This window comes from Natrix helvetica (assembly GCF_964273705.1).
Source record: "Natrix helvetica genome assembly, chromosome: 2".
Classification (NCBI taxonomy): Eukaryota; Metazoa; Chordata; class Lepidosauria; order Squamata; family Natricidae; genus Natrix; species Natrix helvetica.
In genome coordinates, this window is record NC_138552.1 from 112,998,837 (window position 1) to 113,022,948 (window position 24,112).

The 24,112-nt window shown below is 42.4% G+C and overlaps 1 protein-coding gene across 4 annotated transcripts in view; it reads right to left on the bottom strand.

Moving 5' to 3' along the window:
• Nucleotides 1-24,112, bottom strand: part of LOC309387073 (synaptonemal complex central element protein 3-like) — a 61,200-nt gene that overhangs the window by 16,173 nt on the left and 20,915 nt on the right. For 3 of the 4 annotated variants that reach the window (XM_081943229.1, XM_081943231.1, XM_081943230.1), the window contains exon 2: nt 6,531-6,560. The exons of the other annotated variant lie outside the window; for it this stretch is intronic. In XM_081943229.1, the coding sequence (XP_081799355.1) occupies nt 6,531-6,533 (3 nt within the window). In that variant the 5' untranslated portion in view covers nt 6,534-6,560. The remainder of the gene's footprint in view (nt 1-6,530; nt 6,561-24,112) is intronic. 4 annotated transcript variants of the gene reach the window in all.

Here is a 24,112-nt window from a genome sequence, read left to right on the forward strand (position 1 = left end):
TTCTCCAGCACATGGGTAAATACACCTGGAAACATCTACCTACATACCTATCTACTCTCTCTCTCTCTCCCCCTACGTACCTATTGTATTTCTCTCTCTCTCTCTCTCCCTCTCCCTCTATCTACCTACCTACCTGCTCACTCTCTCTCCCTACCTATCTACTGTATTTCTCTCTCTCTCTCTTTCTATTTCTCTCTCTCTATCTTTCTACCTACCTACCTACCTACCTACTCACTCTTTCTCCCTACCTATCTACTGTATTTCTCTCTCTCTCTTTCTATTTCTCTCTCTGTCCCTCCCCCTACCTACCTACCTACTCTCTCTCTCTACCTATATATGCTGGATTTGTTGTATTCGGGTCTTTTCCCGTGTAGGATTTCCGTGTAGGATTCGGGTCTTTTCCCGTGTAGAAATCCTACACGGGAAAATACAACAAAACCAGCATACCTACACCCGTGAAAATCTACAAATATATATATATTCAGGTTCATCCATAACCAATGAGAAAATTAAGGCTGACTGAATCATTGCAAAATATGAATGCTTCAAGCTCTAAGCCCATAGCGCTTATAAGCAGTATCCTGAATAACAGGAAGTGATCTTCCTATAATCTCAGCTATCCTTACCACTCTCTGAATGGGCCTTCTATCTGAGGCACTGGTACCAGCCAGTGACGTGCGGTCACTAGAGGCAGGGGAGGCAGGGCCTCACCTCTCTTCATGGAATAATAGTATATAATATTATATACTATATATAATATTATATACATCCGTCCGGCCGCGCCCGGGAGATGCGGAGGGAGCAATGTTGTCGGCGCCTCCGGATGACGAACCAGTCGCTTGCTTTCGTCATCGGGAGGCCGACAACATTTCTGCCTCCACGTCTCCCGGGCGCCGAAGCAGTCCGGCGAGCGAGCGAGCGAGGCAGCGAGATCTTCGGTCACTCGTCCACCGGACTGCTTCCGCATCTCCCGGGTGCGGATGGACGAAGGTAGCCAGAATGGCGCCGAAGCAGTCCGGCGAGCGAGCGAGCGACGCAGCCTGATCTTCGGTTGCTTCCAGAGCCGGAGCGGGATGGAGCAGCCATCGCCTTGGAAGTGAGTCGCGCGGACGGAGCTTTGGGGCTGAGGAGAGAGGCAGGGACGGAGGGAGTGGGGGGAGAGGAGCCGCCCCCCTCAACCCCAGGCAATGGGGAAAGCTTTCCCGAAATGGGGGGGGGGTGTCGCGGGAAATAAAAAGGGCGCGCGCTGGGGGGGACGAAGGAGGCTTTGGCGTGCCTTAGAGGCGGGCGGGCAAGCAACGAAAGGAGCAGTGAGGGCGGGCGGTGGCTGCAGGCGGCAAGGCTTGAGCGGGGTGAAAGGGACTGGTGCCGGTAGAGGAAGTAATGCTACGCCGCGGTCCCCTTAATGTTCACTCAGGAAGGCGGAGAACGAGACCACGTGGTCTGCACACGTGGTCTGCACACGTGGTCCCATTCCCCGCCTTCCTGATGACGTCACCAGCCTCCCCAGCCATAACCCTCACCGCATGTCACTGGTACCAGCAAACCAAACAGTAATGCAGTTGTTAAATCATTCCTCTGTAAAAAGTAGCAGGACAGAATGAGAAAGATGTACTCTCCTCATCTGATGCACGAAATGCAAATGCTGGTTTGCATGATTCACTAAGGATGATATGTGGAGAGACCAGTTCAGATTGTTAGTTATCTACATCCCCAGATACTTAGTACTATTGACCACCTCCACAACTGCAGCCTTGATACAAAGTGGAGTATGACTATGCCGGTTCTTTCTAAAATCAACAATAATCTCCTTTGTTTTGCTAACATTTAAAACTGAGTTATTTTTATTGCACCAATCCACCAAAGCCTTCACCTCCTCCCTATAAGAATCTTTATTGTCATCCTGAATAAACCCCACCACTACCCTGTCATCCGCGAACTTCAAAGTGTGATTCATAGTAGACTTGGCACAGCATTCATGGATCATCAAGGTGAACACTAACCGATTCAAGACATAGCCCTATGGGGAACCTATACTCAAAGAGATGGAATTGGAACTTTCCTTCCAACTCATACGAAGTGGGGTCTATCAATAAGGAAATAAAGTATCCAGTAACATAAAGAAGTATTATGCCCAGTCTGTTCACTAAATGCTAAGAAATGATTGGGTTGAATGCCGAACTAAAATCAACAAACAGCATTTGCACATGAGTATTCTTCTCCTCCAGATGTGCCAAACTAAAATGAAGCACAGGAAAGTGCATCATCTATAGAGCAGTTCTTAAGATAAGCAAACTGTAATGAGTCAAATGTAGAGGGAAGGCATGAAACCATATAGTCCTTTACCAATCTCTCAAAACACTTAATCATAATGGAAGTGAGAGCAACCGGACAGTAATCATTAAGGCATGTGATGGTAGTTTGGGGGTGGGGGGACTGGTACAATGATTTCAGTCTTAAAACTTGATGGAGCCATGGCCTGATGCAGGAAAAGATTGAATATGCCTGTAAGAATAGAGGCCAGCTGGTCAGCACATGCCTTAAGTACTTTCCCCTTTATCCAAGCCTACTTTTCTGTTTTAAAGGTTATCAGCTTCAATCAGAGAAGAAGCGATCAGTGTTTGGCCAACACTTAATTGGAGAGAAATCAGCCCTAAACTGAACCTGCCTGGAAATATATTACAGTTAATCCTTGACTTATTACCACAATTGAGCCCAGAATTTCCATTGTTGAGCAAGGCAGTTGTTGAGTTATGCCCCATTTTATGACCTTTTTGCCACAGTTGATAAACAAATCACTGCAGTTGTTGTGAATCATGTAAATCTGACTTATCCCATTGACATTGCATGTCAGCTGTAAAGGTTACAAATGGTGATCACATGACTTAGGTAAAGTGCAACTGTCATAAAGACCTGCCAGTCATAAGTGTGAAAACTGGTCATAGATCACTTTTTTCAGTGCCATTGTAACTTCAAATAGTTTGTGATATATTTCCTGTTTTTCTTCTCTACAGAGCACTTAGACAAAAATCATCAACGAGTAGTCCTTAATGGTACTACCTCTACATGGAGGGAAGTAAACAGTGGGGTATCACAAGGCTCTGTCTTAGGCCCAGTACCCTTCAATAGCTTCATAAACAACTTAGATGAGGGAATAGAAGGGGAACTTACCAAATTTGCAAATGATACTAAGCTGGCAGGAATAGCCAAACCCCTAGATGATAACCACAAGATCCAGATAGATCTTGACAGACCTGAATACTGGGTCCTATCTAACAAAATGAAATTCAGTGTAGAGGAAAGTAAAGTATTACACAAGCAAGAAAAACAAAAAGTACACATATAGACTGGGTGAAAGCAGGCTTAATAACAGTAACTGTGAGAGGGATCTTGGAGTTTTAGTAGACAACCAATTAAATATGAGTGGCCAAAAAAGCCAATGCAAACCTAAATTGCATTAACACAGGGATACAATCAAGATCAAGTGAGGTACTAATACCACTCTATAAAGCCTTAATAAGACTACACCTAGAATACTGCATCCAGTTTTGGTCACCACATTATAAAAGAGATGTTGAGACTCTAGAAAGAGTACAGAGAAAAGCAACCAAGATGATTAGATGATTAGGGGACTGGAGGTTACAATATAAATGAATGGTTGCAGAAACTGGGCATGTCTAGTCTAGTGAAGAAAAAGACCAGGGGAGACATGATAGCAGTGTTCCAATATTTGAGGGACTGCCACAGAGAGGAGTGGGTCAAACTACCGTGTTTCCCCGAAAATACAACCTGTCCCAAAACTAAACCCATGCCACATTTTTCGCGTGGGCAAAAATATAAGCCCACCCCCGAAAATAAACCCCCCCTCCGGCCAGGCAGAGCACCGCTCACTGACCTAGCGTTATTCTGAAAGCGCCAAGTCGCAGGAGCCAGGGGGGGAGCGCTCACGTTGCTTGCCGCCTTCGGGATACCGCTAGGTTGGGGAGTAGCATTCTGCCTGGCCGAAGGGGAGAGTTGCCGGGCGGCTGCTCCCTTGTGAACTGGCTCCCGAAGAGCCGGGCACAGCCTCAGGGGCAAAGCAGCCATGAGGTAATCATGCCCACGAGCAGCCGCCCGGCAAATCCCCTCTCCAGCCGGGAAGAGCGCCATTCACTGACCTAGGGGGTAATCCCTAAGGTGCCAAGCCATGTGGCACTCTGCCCGCCCCCCAGCTCCTGCGGCTTGGCACATTCGGGATACCCCCTAGGTCAGTGCATGGAGCTCTGCCCGGCTGGAGAAGGGGGTTGCGCGAGCGCCTGTTCTGCCCGCAGCCTCACCAAGCCCTTGCGCAGCTCTCCCAGGCCACCACCGCTGGCTGCTGCTGCCCGCCGCCGCCCCGTTCCGCTCCGCGCATAACTTCCAAATCCAGAATTCGGGGCCAAGTGTTCCAGCATCGGCCGCTCTAGGAGTGCTTTCTATGGTGGGCCGGCTGCTGGAAGACTCTCTGTCCGGCAGCCAGCCCACCATAGAGACACTCCTAGAGCGGCCGATGCTGGAACACTCGGCCCCGAATTTTGGATTTGGAAGTTATGCGCGGAGCGGAACGGGGCGGCGGCGGGCGGTGGCGGGCAGCAGCAGCCAGCTGCGGTGGCCTGGGAGAGCTGCGCAAGGGCTTGGTGAGGCTGCGGGCGGAACAGGCGCTCGCGCAACCCACTTCTCCAGCCAGGCAGAGCTCCATGCACTGACCTAGGGGGTATCCCGAATGTGCCAAGCCGCAGGAGCTGGGGGGCGGGCAGAGCACCACATGGCTTGGCACCTTAGGGATTACCCCCTAGGTCAGTGAATGGCGCTCTTCCCGGCTGGAGAGGGGATTTGTCGGGCGGCTGCTCGTGAGCATGGTTACCTCATGGCTGCTTCGCCACTGAGGCTGTGCCCGGCTCTTCGGGAGCCAGTTCACAAGGGAGCAGCCGCCCGGCAGCCCCAAAACAATAAGCCCTCCCTGATAATAAACCCAAGGGCATATTTCGTGGGGCAAAAGAAAATAAGCCCCTGGCGTATTTTCGGGGAAACACAGTACTTTCCAAAGCATCTGAAGGCCAGACAAGGAATAATGGATGGAAACTGAACAAGGAGAGATTCAACCTGGAAATAAGGAGAAATTTTCTGACAGTGAGAGCAGTCAACCAACGGAACAGCTTGCCTTCAGAAGTTGTGGGCGCTTCATCACTGGAGGCTTTCAAGAAGAGACTGGACTGCCATCTGTCAGAAATGGTGTAGGGTGTCCTGCTTCAGCGGGGGGTTGGACTAATGACCTACAAGGTCCCTTCCAACTCTGGTTAAAGATCAACGTTGCACATGTACTAATATGGTATGTAAGTGGATTGTTTGAGTGTACCAGTGGATAATTTGAGAAGAAAAAAAGAATAAGCAAAAAACAGGTAGATAAGAAGAAAACAAGAAAATGTCTTAATTGTCCTCTTTAACTAATTAAGCAACTTGAAACAGTCTATTTTCTTTAAAATATCTCATCTTTCCAAAGATGATGCAAAAAAATATGAATTTATACCAGCAAAAAATAAAAGCTTACTTTGTTGAAAAGGACAGTGTTATAAACTTTTAAGAAATACACTTTTCTATATTCAGATCCTAAGAGCTTTAATAATCTTACAATCTTATGGGTTTGGGGTTTATTTTTGTAAAATATAGTCTGTAAGACATGTTTGACTCTTGACATCTTTATGGATCATCGGACTGTTGGAAAAAATATTATAATATCAGCAGTTTAACAGTGGAATGTTTTATTCCAGATAGTGATAAGTTCCCCTTTACTGGCAAACTAGTAAAAGCTAGTAAAGTACAGTACTTTCCAAGCAGAGGCTGGACAACATCAGCTTGTGATACATTAATTTACATTCTTTCACTGAGTAGGGAATTGAGATTTGAACAGCACAGAATTTCAGTTATAGAAATTTGCTCATTTCTACATTAATTGTTTAACTGTAATTGAGGACTCCCAGAATTGCTTAAGATGGGTGGCCATATAAATTGTTTACATATTTTTTCCTCACCAGCACAAAAAGCAATTAGCATCAGATGGCTATTTTCTATAAAAACCAGAGTATGAAATTATTAAACTATCAATTTAAGCAATATTCAAGGATACTAAGTGCTTTTAGAGTTTATTATTCATTTAATTATTGGATTAATATCCCAATTTTTCATTTAGGACATAGAAAAAATAGCAAGGAACTGAGAAACAGAAATTTAACAGAATCCCACTCATCATTCTAAACTATAACATGGTTTAATTGTTTCTGTATGAAAGTGGCCATTGTAGTTCATTTTAATAAACTAGAGAAACAAACCTGATTTAGCAGATTGCCAACTCAGTTAACATTTGAGAGACAGTTATACTTTAACCCGCTGGCTATTATTGTAGAGAGCCATTATTAGATCACCACCTCAAACAAAACTGAAGAGTAAATGACACTAACATAAAAACCACACATTTTTTTTCTTCTTTGTAATTATTATTTTTCAAATGTACCTACCATAGTTCTAGTCAGTTGTATTTGATGTCTCTGGAAGAAAAATTAAAATATTTGACATTTTATTATCATGATAAAAGGATAAGGATAAAAAATATTGTTTACCAGAATTCCTAGGATGGCTGAAAATTCTATTACCTTTGAAAATTATACCTATTCCTTGCATCATTAGGCAGGGCATGGCAGCAGTGAAACATATTTGATCTCAAATAAAATAATGTAATTTAGGCAGGGGGAGTTAACACAGTGATGACGAATCCCTACTTCTTTCTCCCAGTCAAGACCAACAGTAGAATAAAGAAGGAATTTTGCACTGTTAATAGAGCCAACCAGATCCCTACATATATATCTTGAACACAGTCTTAAAAAAACCTATATTTTGTAGTGTCACCCTGTTAGTGACTAGATGTTTTTGGTAAATCAAAGTGTATGTGGTCTTCTCATACTTAATACTGAGGCCATAATATTGCAATAGATTTCTTCTGACTATAATAAACACTTTTCTTCCTGGAGGCAGAAAAATCATATATTCTGACATAAACTCTTCAATGCTATTAGTTAGCTACATAATGAGTTTACAACTTCCTCCATAGTGTAACTGATGCCTCCAATGGTAGGATTACTAAAACTAATTAATTGATTTAAACCTAGAGACAACAAAAATGCAACTGACTATCCATTGTTCATGTTTCTTTATTTAAAAAGATATGCAACTTTTATAAATGGGCTCCTCTCAGAAATTTTCATACTGTTCAACATATGATCAAGTATAACTGACTGTGATCATATCCAAACAAAAGATGGAAAGCTCACCAGATGATATTCTTATTATCATCAGTCATTAAGGTTTGAGCGCTTTTAAACAGTTTGCTTCTTCCGATTATGATGTTGCTATTAAGTCAGTTGGACAAAAAGAATTAAGTGAGATTGTATTTGCATAATAGTAATATAAACAAATATTTACTTTTCCAAATAAATGTTTTTATGTAAATTATTTCAAAATATTGTTTGAAATTTAAACAACATATGAGATTCCTATTTTTACAGATTTCCATAGGTAAAAGCCTACAGGGAGTATGTGAGACTTATTTCAATTAGTTGACCTGATAATTTATCAAATGTTCATATTATATCAACTAATTTTACATAGACTTTGATACTTAACGATCAGATATATATCATCAGCATGAATAATAAGTGTTCAACGCCAGTTCCTTTTGCATTCAGAATATCCTTCAATTGTCCAATAAGACAGGTCAATAGTTTCCAAATCTAATTTATTGTATAAGGTGATGAAAACCATCCTTCATGAATTCCACAAGACAGATGAGGAAATAATTCATTTTGTAATATTCTTGGCTCAAATATTAATATAGCACATCTTAATGCAGTTAGTAAAAAGGCAGCTGTTAAATTAAGATTTGTACTTAAAATTTACATTATTTGGATATCTCACATATTCTGTACCAAGTTATAATGATCTCTGTTTTTCTTCTCATATGGACCTATAATACAATTATTTTTCCAGTCAACTAAAGAGTGAGATGCTAAAAATGTCAGGAATAAATCTGAACTGAAAAAAGTATATTCTTGATGTATCAAATTAAAGTTTAGTCCCTACACATGTAACATTTCCTATATAGGTGAATTAAAAATTAGTTGGAAATGTATTATAGTCCAACAAAGGAAACATTTCCAACTGTAATTAACTGATCCATAACTACTACTCTAAAAATATTTAAAATATGTATATAAAAATCTGTAAAATGCTTAATTAACTCATAGTAAATAATTTGTTCTATCTTTTGGAGCTTATATTTCTGAGAGAGAAGTATAAGACAATCACAGTTTGTCAGTTCCCTGTATAATTAAAATAGAAACAACAAACAACACAAGTCCAATGAATCATAATATTCTGGAGTTGGAAGGAACTATTAGTATCATCTAGTCCAGAGGTTCCCAATCTTTTTCGGTTTGCGGCTCCCATAACACTTCGGATTTTTTCCGAGGCTCCCTTAATAGGTACATCCAATTTTTTTTAATTTTTGACTTTTTAAGGATTTGGAAATCTACTTTTTAGTTCGTTAAGGTTAGGTTAATTGAAAAATAAATTAAACACGAGCTTTAAATTCACAATTTATTGAACATCGTTTAATGATTTAAAATTATTAATGGGATGGATGGGCTTGTTGTTCGCTGCACAACTTCTCAAATCTTGGATCAGAAAAATAGCTTTTGAAACGTAACTTAACCACCACACTAGCCCAGTGGTGGGCAACCTTTTTTTTCAACTGAGCCAAATCTCGCCAAAACCACGATTGAAATTTATTTGGAGAGCCGCTCTTGCTTAGCAACCAAAATTTTGGGCTCAATTGTGGTCATATGTTGTTTTTCTTTCTTTCTTTCATCTCTCTCTCCCACTTTCTTTCTTTTTTTCTTTTTCTTTCTCTCTCTCTCTCTGGCTCTTTGTCTCTCTCTCCCTCCCTCCCTCTCTGTCTCCCTCTGTCATTTTCTCTGGGTGTCTATCTGTCTCTCTCTCTCTCTGTATCTCTGTCTCTCTCTCCTCCTTCCCCCATCTCTGTCACTCTGTGTGTGTGGGTGTGTCTGTCTCTCACTCATTCACTTAATCACTCACTCTCTGTGTGTCTCTCTGTCTCTTTCTTCCTCCCTCCCCCTCTCTGTCTCTCTCTCTCTCTCTCTCTCTCTCTCTCTCTGTGTGTGTGTGTGTGTGTGTCTCCCTCTGTCTCTCTCCCCTCCCTTCCTCTCTCTCTGTCACTCTGTGTATGTGGGTGTGTCTGTCTCTCACTCATTCACTTAATCACTCACTCTGTGTGTGTGTGTCTCTCTCTGTCTGTCTATCTTTCTCTCCCTCCCTCCCCCCCTCTCTCTGTGTGTGTGTGTGTGTCTGTCTGTCAGTCTCTCTCTGATTTCCTCCCTCACTCCCTCTCTGTTCCTCTCTCTATCTGTCTGTCTCACTCACACACACACACACACACTGTGGTCACCACAGTGTGTGTGTGTGTGAGTGAGACAGACAGACAGAGAGAGGAACAGAGAGAGGGAGTGAGAGAGGGAATCAGAGAGAGACTGACAGAGACGAATCAGAGACGTACTTTTAGCTACCTGGCAGCGGCGTTTTGCCTTGGGGGGCTCCTCAGAACTTCCCAAGACTTCGGAGGGAAGTTTACAGCCCTCCCTCGGAACGCTTCGGAGGGAAGCTTCTGCAAAGCAAGGCGAGTGGCAACAAGTCTCCCAGGCTTTAATTTGCCGAGCTGTGCGCACGCGCCTGTTTTCCATGGCGTGGAGCAGCGGCGAGATTCTGCGCGGCGAGCGATGATTCCAGGGGCCATCCGGGAAGATGAGGAACGCGAGGGGGACCCTGCCCCCCCCACTGATGCCCCCCGGAATCATCGCTCGCCGCCCAGAATCTCACCGCTGCTCCACACCGTGGAAAACAGGTGCGCGCGTACAGCTCGGCAAATTTCAGCCTGGGAGACTTGTCATGCCCGGGCTTTTGCAGAAGCTTCCCTCCAAAACCCGAGAGGAGGGAGGGAAGCGGGCGCCCGGCTTTGCGGCGCCCTTATGACGATAGCGCGGCTCCCCAGGGAGCCGCGGCGCACACTTTGGGAATCACTGATCTAGTCCAAACCTTTTAAACATGCAGGAAAATTAATGCAATCATCTTTGTAACATTACATTTTTATCTGTCTTCAAGTTAGTATTATTATTATTATTAAATGTATTTGTGCCTCATCTTGTAATTTGAGGCTTGTTGAACTCCTCATGACTGCCTGAACAAATCCCTAGTGTTTTCTTGGCAGATTTAGCTGGACTGGTTTGCTATGGCATTCTTCCTAGGACTGTGAGAGAATCATTTGCCCAAGGTCATCCAGCTGGTTTTGTACCTAAAATGAGATTAGAACTCATGGTCCTTAGTTTCTATCCTGGGCCTTAACTTCTAACCAAACCAGCTTCTGACATAACAGTCCTGACCCTCTCTCTCTTCTTAAAAACTTCCAGAGATGAAGAACCACCAATTATTGTTAGTAAACTGCCATGCAATGTCACAGATTTTAATGTCAAAAAGTTTTTTCCTTACATTTAAGCAAAATCTAAGTAGCTGCAAATTGCGTCCATTATTTCTGATCCTAGTTTCTGAGGCATTGGAGACTAGTTCTATGATATTCTTGTATGTATCTGACATCATGTCTTCCCTCAGTCTTCTTTTTACATTTCAACTTCTATCAGCCTGTCCTTAAAGGGCATGTTTTCAAGTCCTTGCATCATCTTTGCAACCAGCCTTAGAAAGTGTTTTAACTTGCTCATACCACAGATTATAGTGCTCCAAGTGTGATCTCATCAATGCAGAAAAAGGACTAAGCTGCCAATTTTCTGCTAAACCAATAAAACAATTAAAAATAGATGATCTCTTTGCCAGTCGAGGAAATGTTAAGTAAATTAAGTATGCCTCCTTTTTCCATATTCATTGGGACTAAAATTGGAATTGTAAATGGAGTGAAACATCTTTTAGAGCTGTCATTTATTGTCTGGGTGAACAGGTCCAATGGAGGTCCTTCCCTGTGTCACTTATTGATATATAGTTGATCCTTCCAGAGAATCTCTTCTGAGTGAAGTTCAGGACGATGCCTTTAGCTGTTCATTATAATTTCTACCTTTGATCAAGTAAACTAAACTGCTTTCGTAAATTATCTCCTCGACACTTTTGTCAGATTAACTGTCTTTATTAAAGCTCCAGTCTTCTTAAAATAGCTGGCATGTTGATTGATACATAGCCATCTTGAGTAAGAAGAAGAGTGAGTAGGAAGAAAGAGAACCTTATTAGCATTAAATCAATCTAAGCCTATTCATTGCCATTTATGATGGAAACCCAGGATACTTTTCAAATGTTCCCACTATGGATGTTCTACAAAGTATAGCCACTATTTATGCCAAATGAGGCAGCTGTCAGGTCTGTAATTCTGTTCCTTTTAGGATCTTTGGCCTGCCACATAATTAAAACATATATATATTATGCTGTTTCATTGGTATAGTAGTTGGGAGGGGGGAATAGAAAGGAGTAGGATTGTGGAATGTATTGTTATGAATTTCTTAGAAGCTCAAGGTCGTCTTTTGTCTCCGCACCTCGACACCTGGCCGGAAGAAGAGGGGTGTACATGCCAGCGTGGAAGATGAAGATTGGACCATGTGATGAATTATGGGGTGTGGGGAAAAATGATGAACTTTTAACTGGGTGAATTCACCGGATGTACATTAGAGTTGAAATTCACCAGCCTAATGCCAACCTGACTGTCTTATTAAATTGGAGTTTTAAGGACTACTTTGCCTTGGACAATGATTTAATTCTGCATGATATTTGGAACGCTGACATTATTTCAAGTCTCCCTTAAAAAATTTTCTTTCATTGGGGTACTGAATCCCAGCTCTGACCCAACCCTGGGCAGGACGAAATTTCAGTGAAGATGGAGGAAGGAAAGAATGCAGCAGAGAAAGCTAAGGATGATGGATCACTTAATTTTGTCGAAACCATCTATGCACCTTCTAAAGGAATAGTTCAACAAGCAGAGGCGAAGCAAAGGGAGCTTCAGCAGGGCGCCCGGCGAAAGGAACCGAAACCAAGATTTCCCTCACAGACGGAGTTAGACCTACGGGAGGAAGTTTCGGGATTTATTGCTTCTCAGGAATGCTTGCTAGAAGGAGAGGGGACCCCCAAGGGGGCTCTGACAGACGACTGGAGCATGGGGAGAAGAGCAAATGAATGGAGATCTCAGTCGCTCTCACGCAGCCAGTCTTTGATGGGCCTTCCGGACCAATTCCGACGCCTAAATGTGAGTGAACAAAAACCCCTGGGGCCCCCAGAACCACCCGGGTGGAGCCTAGCAAAGCCCACATTATCCTTTCCCAGCAGAGAAACTGCTGCGCAGTGGAGCGGAGACCTTGGGTCTTTCCACACAGCCATCAGCGAATCAGCAACCCCCCTCCTGGAGTGAAAAAAAGTTGGGAAGTAAAACTTAACCAGCCGAAAGGGGCCTGGAACACTTTCACCTCCCCCCCTCTGCAAAGCGATGGCTCTGGACCCATCAATCAAGCCAATTCAGGTTGGGCTTTCTTCCCGGGTCATGGATGGGCTCAATGCCAGTGGACGCCTGCCCCTTCCCAACTAATGGCGCCACCCCAAATAGCTGCTCAGAGGCAGAGGCAGAGCCAGGGACTGGGACCACCACAGGGCCCAGCCCCCCCCACCAATGCCTCAGCAGGCTTTTGCCCAACCGATGGCTGTGGCCCCACAAAGAAGCTTACCACCCCAAGCAGCAGGCCGACAGGTTGCTCCGGTTCAACCACCAGCACCCCCGCCTCCTCCCACACCCCCAAGGTTCCGTGCAACCTATGATGGCAGCCGAGACAAACTAGCTTACTTTATGAATCGAGTGTTGGCATACGTTGACCAAGTAGGCCCACAATACCTGACGGATCGAGAACTGATCCAAGAAATAGCAGAGGGGATGAATGAAGGAGAGGCAGCACAATGGATAGCGGAACTCCATGAAGAAGCAGCTCCTGAGTTAGATGACATAACGGGGTTCATCCAACTGATGCGGGCCCGATTTTACGATGTGGCCCAACAGGTAGATGCTGAAGACCAGATCCAGGAATTACGACAGGGGGGTCGGCCGGTCAAAGAATTAGTTTGGGAATTCCGGAGAATAGCTGGAAGACTACGTTACTGGCCAGAGAGACTATTGGTCTATACGTTCAAAAAGGCCTTAGATCCCAAACTGAAACAAGCTTGTGCCGTAAGGGGGACCCCAGATCGTATCCAAGAATGGTACACCACTGCAATCATACTGGACCACGAGATTAACACCTATCCAAAGCCAGGTACCAGAACCCCTGAAAAAAAACCGTTAGCCCACCGAACGCAGAGGCAGCAAACTGAAAAGCTCCCGCCAACCCCGCGTTCCTGGGGCCACAAAATAAAGTGCTACCGTTGTGGTCAGCTTGGCCACCGGGCATCTACATGCTGGGCTCCAGCCCCAGTTCCACAACCACGCCAACCACCTGCCAGCACAGTCAAGAAAACCCCCAGAAAACCCCCAGAAAAAAGTCGTCTGGCACAACAGCCAGCAGGGGCAGAGAGCGGAGCCACTGAAAACGCCCTGGCCACCTCAGAGGAGGAAGAGGAAGGAAACCCAGAAGACGACCCAATGGTGAGTGCACCTATCCACCCCTTCCAAATAAAAGCCAAACTCCAAATACCGGAAACGGGGGTAGAAGGGGAAGTTGGGGTGATTATAGATACCGGCTGCACCCGATGCTTAATCAGCATGTCAATAGTGGAGCAACTAGGTATACGCACCAGACCCCTGAAACAACCCATTCCGTTTGAGCAAGTGGATGGAACCCTAATTGGGGGAGCTCCGGCTACAAAGATCACTGAGTTAGTAAAACTGGTGATAGGCCGCCACTATGAGTTCCTCAGATTCATCGTGGCCCCTGGAATGCAGGAGTCAGTTATCCTAGGGCTTGCATGGTTGGACAAGTGGGAACCTACCATAAAGTGGGAGGATGGCGTTAGAAAGGTGACTATTGGACTTGGGCCGTTACCACCGGTGGAACCAAAAGGCCACCCAGGAACATTGGAACTTAACAGCCCAACCCATCCAGAACCTGCAGCAACCGCAGCAGACACTAAACTTCCGGGAATCCAACGAGTCCCAAAGATCTATTGGGATCTGGCAGAGGTGTTCAGTGAGGAAGACGGAAACTACCTTCCACCTCACCGCACCACAGATTGTGCCATAGAGTTCAAACCTGGGGTAACCTTACCAAAGCCCAAAATGTACTCTATGACGCCTAAAGAGATGATAGAATTGAGGAAGTACATCGACACCAATTTGAAAAGAGGGTTTATTGAACCAGCAAAATCAAAAGTAGCGGCCCCAGTGCTCTTCAGGGAAAAGAAAGATGGGGGGGTTCGCCTCTGTGTGGACTTACAAGCTTTGAATGCAGTATGCGAAAAGAATACCTATCCCCTCCCTCTCATGAAAGATATATTGAACCACTTGGCTAAGGGCAAGATCTTCACCAAGCTGGATTTGAGAGAGGCGTATTACCGTATACGAATCCGGAAAGGGGATGAGTGGAAGACCGCTTTTAATACTCCCTTAGGCAGCTTCCAATATAAAGTCATGCCTTTCGGACTACAAGGAGCACCCGGAGTATTCATGCAGTACATAAATGAAGTGCTACACGACCACCTGTACCGCGGAGTACTCGTTTATTTAGATGACATCTTGATCTTCTCTGAGACCATGGAAGAACATGTGAAACTGGTACGGCAAGTCCTGAAAAAACTTCTAGCTGCCAAACTTTATGCAAAATTGTCAAAGTGTGAATTCCACAAGACCTCGCTAGATTATCTGGGATATCGTATCTCCAATGAAGGAGTAGAAATGGACCCAGAAAAAGTGAAAGCGGTGTTAGATTGGAAAACTCCAAGCACTCGCAAACAATTACAAAGCTTCCTTGGATTTGCAAACTTTTATAGGCAGTTTATTCCAACCTTTGCTGAAATTGCCCTACCATTGACTGACCTATTAAGAACGGGGCCTTCTCCTACTAAACCAAAAGCAAACCAACCATTAAAATGGACAATCGACTGTCAAAAGGCTTTTGAGAAATTAAAACGGCTCTTTGCCCAAGAACCCATATTGCAACATCCCGATCCAGAGCGACCTTTCATAATCCAAACGGATGCCAATGATGTCGCGATAGCCGCGGTGCTACTACAAAAGAATAAAGAAGGCCACCTCTTACCATGCGCTTATATCTCCAAGAAACTCACCACTACGGAAAGAAGGTGGCCCATTTGGGAGAAGGAGGCATTCGCGATCAGGTGGAGCATGCTCACCTGGAGGCATCTCCTGGAAGGGGGGGGATATACCGTTCGAGGTATGGACTGATCATAAAAACCTCGAAACTCTCCTTGCCCATCGAAAGTTATCTCCCAAACAGGTCCGTTGGGCCCAATATTTCCAAAGGTTCAAATTTGAAATTAAACACATCCCCGCAGGGAAGAACTTGTTAGCAGATGCACTGTCGAGAAAACCCCAGTTTGACAGTAAGAAGGAAGAAATTTTCCACCCCATCATATCTCCTTCTCACCAAAAGGCAGCTCAAGTCACCAGTCGAAGCCAAGATAAACTGAGAACCGAACTGAAAGCAGCCCTCCAGACAGACCCATGGTTCAACAACAACAAAGACATCTTAACGATTAATGAGGGCGTAGCCTGGAAGGGATCCAAACTGTACGTCCCTGCAGAAATGAGATTGCAAGTGCTACAGCGGAGTCATGATGCGAAACTAGGAGGTCATTTCGGATTCCTGAAAACTCTCCACCTCGCTAGACGTCAATTTTGGTGGCCAAAGATGAGGTCGGAGGTGGAAGATTATGTAAGAAGCTGTGCTACTTGTGCAACAATGAAAACCCGTCCGGGGAAGCCCCCTGGACTACTACAACAAGTGGCCAACCCTAGCCGACCATGGGAAGAGATAGCAATGGACTTCATTGTCGAACTTCCAGATAGCAGTGGTAATAAAGTAATCTGGACAGTTATTGGTTTGTTTTCCAAGCAAGCACACTTTATCGCTTGTTCAAGCCTACCATCCGCAAAGAAATTAGCGAAAATGTTTGTGAAACACATTTATCGCCTACATGGAGTTCCAAAAAGAATCATTTCAGATCGCGGAGTTCAATTCACCGCCAAGTTCTGGAGAGAATTCCTAAAATCGATCGGGTCCACGCAGGGACTCAGCTCAGCATTTCATCCCAGCACAAATGGGGCAGCAGAGAGGGCCAATGCGATGGTGGAACAGTATATCCGGTGTTATGTGGACTATCAGCAAGACAATTGGTCGGACTTGCTACCTTTCGCTGAAGTAGCATATAATAATGCGGTTCACAGCAGTACCGGATTAACTCCTTTCCAGATTACCAGTGGCATGGAGTTCGTTCCCATGCCTGAACTACCTAAGGAACCTCCCTCATCCATGTCCCTGAATGAATGGCTGGAGGCACTAAAGAAGGGATGGGAGAATACCAAAAAGGCGCTAACAGATGCGGCAGAAGCCTACAAGAAGCAAGCTGATAAACATCGTTCCCTACAACCCCCCTTTCGAGTGGGGGACAAAGTTTTTTTGTCTACTAAATACATAAGATTAAAGATGCCTAGTAAGAAATTAGGTCCAAAATTTCTAGGTCCTTTCCCAATAGATAAGATAATTAACCCAGTTACAGTTCGACTCAGCCTACCCAGACTCTTAGGGAAAATTTACCCGGTATTCCATTGTAGCTTATTGAAGCCGGTAAGGGAGTCTAGCACGAGACCATCCACCCAAACTCCACCTCCTCCCGTAGTGGTAGAAGGGGAAACACATTATGAAGTGAAAAAAATATTAGATTCCAGGCTGTATAGAGGTCGTTTACAATATTTAGTGCATTGGAAGGGATACCCTTTGTCAGAAGCTACGTGGGTGAAAAGTTGGGATCTGAAAGCAGATAAATTAGTGCAGCAATTCCATGAGAAATTCCCTGATAAGCCAAAGGGTCCCCCTGGGGGAGGAAGAGGTGGTTAAATTTTGATGGTTAACAATTATGTTATTCTCTTTTCAGGAAACGTTTTTCTCTTGAGGAGAGGCCGCCTGTCAGGCCTGTAATTCTGTTCCTTTTAGGATCTTTGGCCTGCCACATAATTAAAACATATATATATTATGCTGTTTCATTGGTATAGTAGTTGGGAGGGGGGAATAGAAAGGAGTAGGATTGTGGAATGTATTGTTATGAATTTCTTAGAAGCTCAAGGTCGTCTTTTGTCTCCGCAGCTCGACACCTGGCCGGAAGAAGAGGGGTGTACATGCCAGCGTGGAAGATGAAGATTGGACCATGTGATGAATTATGGGGTGTGGGGAAAAATGATGAACTTTTAACTGGGTGAATTCACCGGATGTACATTAGAGTTGAAATTCACCAGCCTAATGCCAACATGCCTGTCTTATTAAATTGGAGTTTTAAGGACTACTTTGCCTTGGACAATGATTTAATTCTGCATGATATTTGGAATGCTGACAGCAGTTGTAACAGACTGTGCTAATTGTGTGAGTAACATGCCAGCTGATAGTATATCTAAAGCCACAATTTTATCAGTGACCTTGACAAAGCAAAGCCAAAATAAACACCTTTCAATGGTGGGCCAGGAAAAAAATGATTTATTAGAACTTAGCCTCATTATTCATACAACAGCCTTCACTAAAAAACTTTACAAGGGTTAAAGAGTTTTTAAAAGATATTGTTAAACTATGGAATTGTTGAACCATTTTCTGCTCACACAAGTCTTTAACAGTTCAACTGGGCTACTGATATCTAGCAAAGGAATAAATGCAAATATTCCTCCCAAGAATTCAAGAACTATTCAGTTTAGTAATATTTCAGTTTCATAAATTAAGAGCAAAAAAGCTGACCATAGCACACTTAAATCTACAGGCAGTGCTCGACTCATGACCATAATTGAGGCAGGAATTTTCATCATAAGTCATTGTGATCATAAGTTGAGTCATCACATGACTGGATTCAATTTTACAGCCATTTTAGATTATCATAAAGCAAGTCATTATAACAATTAAGCAAATTACATGGTTGTTAATCAGTATAGCTTATCCAATGGGTGTGATCACGTGAGTGCAGGATATTGTAACCGGTAATAAATGCAAATCAGTTGTCAAGCACCCACAATTCAATCACACAACTCCAGAAGTGGTATGGAAGTTGTAACATTGAGGGCAGGTTGTAAGCAACCTTTTTGAGTCCATTGTAACAAATTTTCAACATATGACTGGTTATGACTCAACAACTTATGACTCAACCAGTCATAAGTTGAGGACTACCTATACTGCTACTGTTGAAATAAAGACTTACAAAGAATTGTATGGCAGACACATTAGAGAGAAAAGCATCTGAATGCCAGCTGAACTGACAACATGTGTGTTCTTCAGTTTGACAAAATATAGGTCAGATAATTTGATGAATCTGAGATCAAAGAGCTAAATTGGAAAAATAATGACTTTGGGGCGACTATAGAACCAGCTTTCATTTATCCTGATTGTTGTATTAACTACTGAATAACATAGTAGAAGCTTGTCAAATGCTCAACAAATATCTATAACAACATTTAGATTCACAGAACCACCACAATACTCAGAAATCTGGTTTGCTCCAAACTGATCCATATGTTTACCAGATATTACTGAATTTCATAGCATACAGCCCAACTTTCTAACAGAGCTTTGTTAGACAGCTTTGAATATGGCAACAAAGATAGTCAATAGTAGGGAATCTATATTATCTTAGTACTCTTCTGTTTTTTTAGTTTATTCATCTGCCCAAGAGATATTGATTCATTCAAAATAAATATATATATTTTTGTCTACCTTTCTGTCAATAATGTGGCAATCTTGCTCTTTCATTCCTCTGTTAAGAAGAGAGCATATATTGTTTTGTTTAAAAAAAAATAGGAATTTTGTAGTTTTGCCATCTTTTGTGCTCTTTTTTTAGTAACTCAACTAGTTTACTGATTCTTGGCTCTTCCTTTTATTTTGAATGTACTTTCATTGTTCTTACCACTTTTTCTTTTCTTTTTTGCTATATTTGGCTGATTTTGTCTTTAGCTTTTCTGACACTTTTTCTATTTCAGCATCATTTTGATACTTTTTCCACAGCATTTCTGTCCCTGCCTCATCATCAAGTAAGTCTTCTCTATTTAGGAAATCTGCTGCATGATAAGATCTGAGAGCCAATGATATCATGGCTAAAACCAATACAGTATGTTCCAGTACAGTCATCTTTATATTATACAATGACACTGTAACATCTCACTTGTGAGTTAGAAATCTGTTAGGTAGTCCATTAAAACAATTTTGATTCCTCACAATTCTAGGAAATTTTTTGTCTCTAGGTATAGCAGGTTCTACCAAAGTTCTATTTAAAACTCTCGGTGAACTTCTATCAACATCTTTATATGGATAACCATTCATGGCTTATGAATGGCTGAAGGAAAAAAGTGAAATCACTGTCTCAATTGCAGGTGGAAATCATAATTCTCTGAATTATACCAAGGCGAGGATTTCATATTCTCTGGTTTTTCAGCTTAACATCTTACCAGAAAAAGTATGATACCAGTCAAAAAAAAACCACCATTTTTGGGATAGTATATAAAATCTCTTCCATTTATTCCAGTTTCCATGATGGCTCAACAGAGCTTCTTTGAAGATTGTCTCCCCTTCAGTCTGAACTTCCATCAATCTTTTCAACTATGGGCAATTTACTGTACAGATTATCAGAAATGAATTAAAGAAACTTTCATGTCATCTATTCTCAGTCAGAGGAAATAAGCCTTTCCTTTAAGAAATCAATGAACATTAAGTAGCCAGTTTTGATTACTTTCAGGCTTTACACCGAGTACTGTAAAGCTTGGATCTCACGACACTTAGCTCCTTATTCAGATTGGAGCTTATTTGGCAGAAAACTCACAGCTCAGGAAAATGTCTGCAATAAATATCTGTTCTCCTCCTATCCATACTTCACTACAATTGTTTCATTAATGCTGGAACAGGACAGGTAATCACAGTTTGTGGAATCCCTTTGTAAATGAGATCATTCTGTAGTTTGCCTGGCAGTCCTTTATACCAATTAGTTGAGTTTATTTTGTTCTAGTCCAAATTCTGAGCTAACACATAGCTGAAACTCAGTGAATACTTCTGAACCAAAGGCTTAACCTGTTAGAGATAACAAATTTCATAACTAGAAGACACAGTTGCCAATGTCTTGCTCCAGCATGAGATCCAAATGAAGCTGGATTCTTGAAGTTATCCCTTAGTTATCCCTGCTACAAAATTAGTGGTTATCCAACAGAAATTGCCCATTTTGCAGCTCCCCATCATTAGACTAACATGAACCCTACTTTAGCATAATGAGAAAAATCATAGTGTCTCATAGAAATTATTAATTTACTATGAGTTGTAAATATACTTGCATTCTTATAATATTTGTCTAGCAAGGAGGCAAATACTCAGTATCAGCTCTGGCTACTTCAGCTAAAAGTATAATGTCTTGGGCCAGCACTGGAACAGGGGCCATGTGTTGGGCTTACAGTTCAACCATCTGAATTGACACATATTGTTAATCATTTGGGTCTCATGCTGGAGCAAGGCATTGGCAAGTGGGTGAATTTAGAGGTTCAACTCGCAATGAGCTTTATTTCCAGAAAATATAAACAGACCAATGAGCCTAAAAACAAAGCTCTATACTCTCATAACAAAATCATTCTGTAAACTGCCATGACTCTATTGAGACTGTTGAGAGTCCCTTGGACTGCAAGGAGATCAAATCAGTCAACCCTAAAGGAAATCAACACTGACTGTCCTTTGGAAAGACAGATACTGAAGCTGCAGCTCAAATACTTTGGCCATGAGAAGAGAGGACTCATTGGAAAAGATCCTGAAGTTGAGACAAATTTAAGGCAAATGGAGAAGAGAGTGATAGAGGATGAGATGGTTAGATAATTTCATCGATGCAGTGGGCATGAGTTTGGGCAGACTCAGGGAGACGGTGGAGGACAGGGAGGGCTGGGGTGCTATAGTCCATGGTGTCACAAAGAGTTGGACATGACTTACTGACTGAACAACAACAGAGTTAGGCTTAAGTTTACTTTTCTACCCCTCGCAAGGTGAGGATCTTGTCTTAATTGAGACACCTCCTTCAGAATAAAAAAATGGGTTAGGATGATTTTGCTTTTTTCCCTCCTTAACATGGTCTATGGAAGAGTAGGGGGATCTAATCTTAACAATGTTGTTTCCTGCATTTTCCTCCTCAGCCTATGTAATTCTATGAACACTGAGGCTGCATCCATTGATGAAATTTAGTGGGTGTCCTAGTTTCCACTCATCACAATAATAAAAAAGTGTTAAAAAGAAAAACCATTAACCTCATCTTCATGTTGACCTTGCATCTCTAAGCTGCCAAGAGGCACTATCCAATATGGGATGCTATTTGAGGTTGTGACCAATTCTCCTGGGTTATCAGAATGTTCCAGCTTCTATTAAATGAAGGAAAGAAGAGCACTCCTGTTCATACAACACGATTTTACTAGGAACATTTGTCTAAGTTTATAAAAGCCATAAAAGCCTCTCAGTGTATGAGAACAGGAGTGAAGAATTAATAATAATAATAATAATAATAATAATAATAATAATAATAATAATAATAATAATAATAATAATAATAATAATAATAATAATAATCCCTCCGAGGAGCTTTACCTTGTCATAGTGGAGGGTCTTGCACGCTCTAGTGATCCTAAGGGCAGTCAAGAAAAGTGAAGAATTGGAGTGCACCTGGACCAGATGAGCTACATGGTTTCTGGCTAAAGGCACTTACAAGTATGCAAGAAAGACTGGCAGCTCAAATGAACCAGATCTTTAAAACACCTGAAAATGATGAATGGATGACAACTGGAAGGACATTTTTGATCCAAAAAGATAAAGAAAAAGGAAAGGACCCTGGGAACTATAGGCCAATCACCTGTTTGCCAACAACATACAAGCTCCTTACTGACATCATTGCAAACCAAATTTACAGATACTTGGAAAGAAATGACTTGCTTCCTGTAGAACAGAAAGGATGCTGCAAAAAGTCAAGAGGAACAAAGGACCAACTGCTGATTGACAAGCTAATCCTAAATAATTCAAAGAAAAGACGAACCAAGCTGTTCATGGCTTGGATAGACTATAAGAAAGCGTTTGATTCAGTCCCCCACAGCTGGATCAAGAAATGCCTGAAAATCTTTGGCATCAGCAGCAACATACAAAAATTCATGGAAACTTCAATGAACCTCTGGAAAACGAAGCTTATGGCTAATGGAGAAGAACTGGGTGAAGTTGAAATTAAATGAGGCATCTTCCAGGGTGATTCCCTTTGACCCCTACTTTTTATACTCTCAATGCTACCACTGACAACCATTTTGAAAAAGGTGAACTGTGGATACAAACTTGCAAAGAAAGGACTGGGCTTCCGGGTTGCTTCTTGGCACCGACGGCAGGCTTTTTTTTGAGCTTGTCAGATCAATAGGCAGTAGAGGTGTTTTTTTACGATCTTTAACACCTTGGACACTCTTAAATTCTTGGAATTTTTGAGGGAGAGATTCAGCTGTCGGGTTGAGCCTCTCGTGTAGCCTCCAGAAGGATTTACAGCCTCTGGAGTGCAACGAGGTGTGCCCCCCCTTGCAGTTGTTGCATTCTCCTGTCTTTTTGATAACCTCTGCTAACTAGCAGAGCCAGTCGCCGGGAACAGCCTTAACTTCTAATAACATCTCAACATCTCAAGAAGGAAGGAAGGAAGGAAGACTTTTGCAAGTATTTTAAGTCTTAATTGGGGGGAAAAATCTTTTTAAAAAGAACGCTACTGCTGAGTTCGAGAGGCGTGGGCTTAGAACAAAGGATTCAAAATGGCGTTGATTTATAGCTGAAAACCTACAGAAAACGAAAGCTAATTACTTGCTGATAGCCGGGGCAGTAAAGGCGGAACGGCTGAAACAACCCTAACTATTAACAATCTTTAAGCCAGTTTACATAACCTGAACTACTTAAATGTCAACGTTTTAACTTCGAGCAACTTAGAAAGAAACATTTGCAAGTATTAATTTACAGCTGAATACCTAAGGAAAACGAAAGTTAATTGAATGGTGACAGCTAGAGGCGGCTGAAAGAATTATTAACAACTTTAAAGTTAGTTTACACAATTTGACCTACTGGGAGGAGTATTTTGTGTGAAAGTGGTGTTGTTGTTTTTCTTTTTGTTGTTGTTGTTGTTAAACATGGCAACGGAACAAAAGGCTTCCCTAAGTGCTACAATAAATTATCAGGATTTCAAGGACTTTATAAGGGGAGAAAATGCTTTTTTACGCAAAGAAATTAAGGAGGTTAAAGAAATGGTTCAGGATACCATTAAAAAACATGATCAGCTTGATAAAAAACTACACACTATAGCCACAGGTCTGTCAGAAGTTGTTCTTAAGGTGGACAGTAAAGTTGAACATCTGGCTTTGGATTTGGAAACTAAAACGAAGGAAACAGATCTGAAATTTGTTGAAATGGAGGGGAATATGCAGAGGATGGATAAGGAGATTATTATGATGCAATTCAGATCTATGGAGTACGCTGTTAGACTGAGGGGTATCAGAGAAAACCCTAGAGAGGATTTAAGAAAAGCTTGTGCTGATGCTTTGGCCACGTTATTGAAGATCGAGGATTCTTCTGAGATTTCTGCAAGGATTGACAAAATTTACAGAGTAAATTCACGTATAGCATCACAAAGGCAACTACCAAGGGATGTTGTGATATACTTTACTGAGAGAAATTTTAGAAATGATATTTTGCAAAATTCTTTTTATTCATCTCTTCAAATAGATGGAAAAACTATCGGAGTTTTTAAAGAATTACCCCCAGCGATGTTAAAGCTT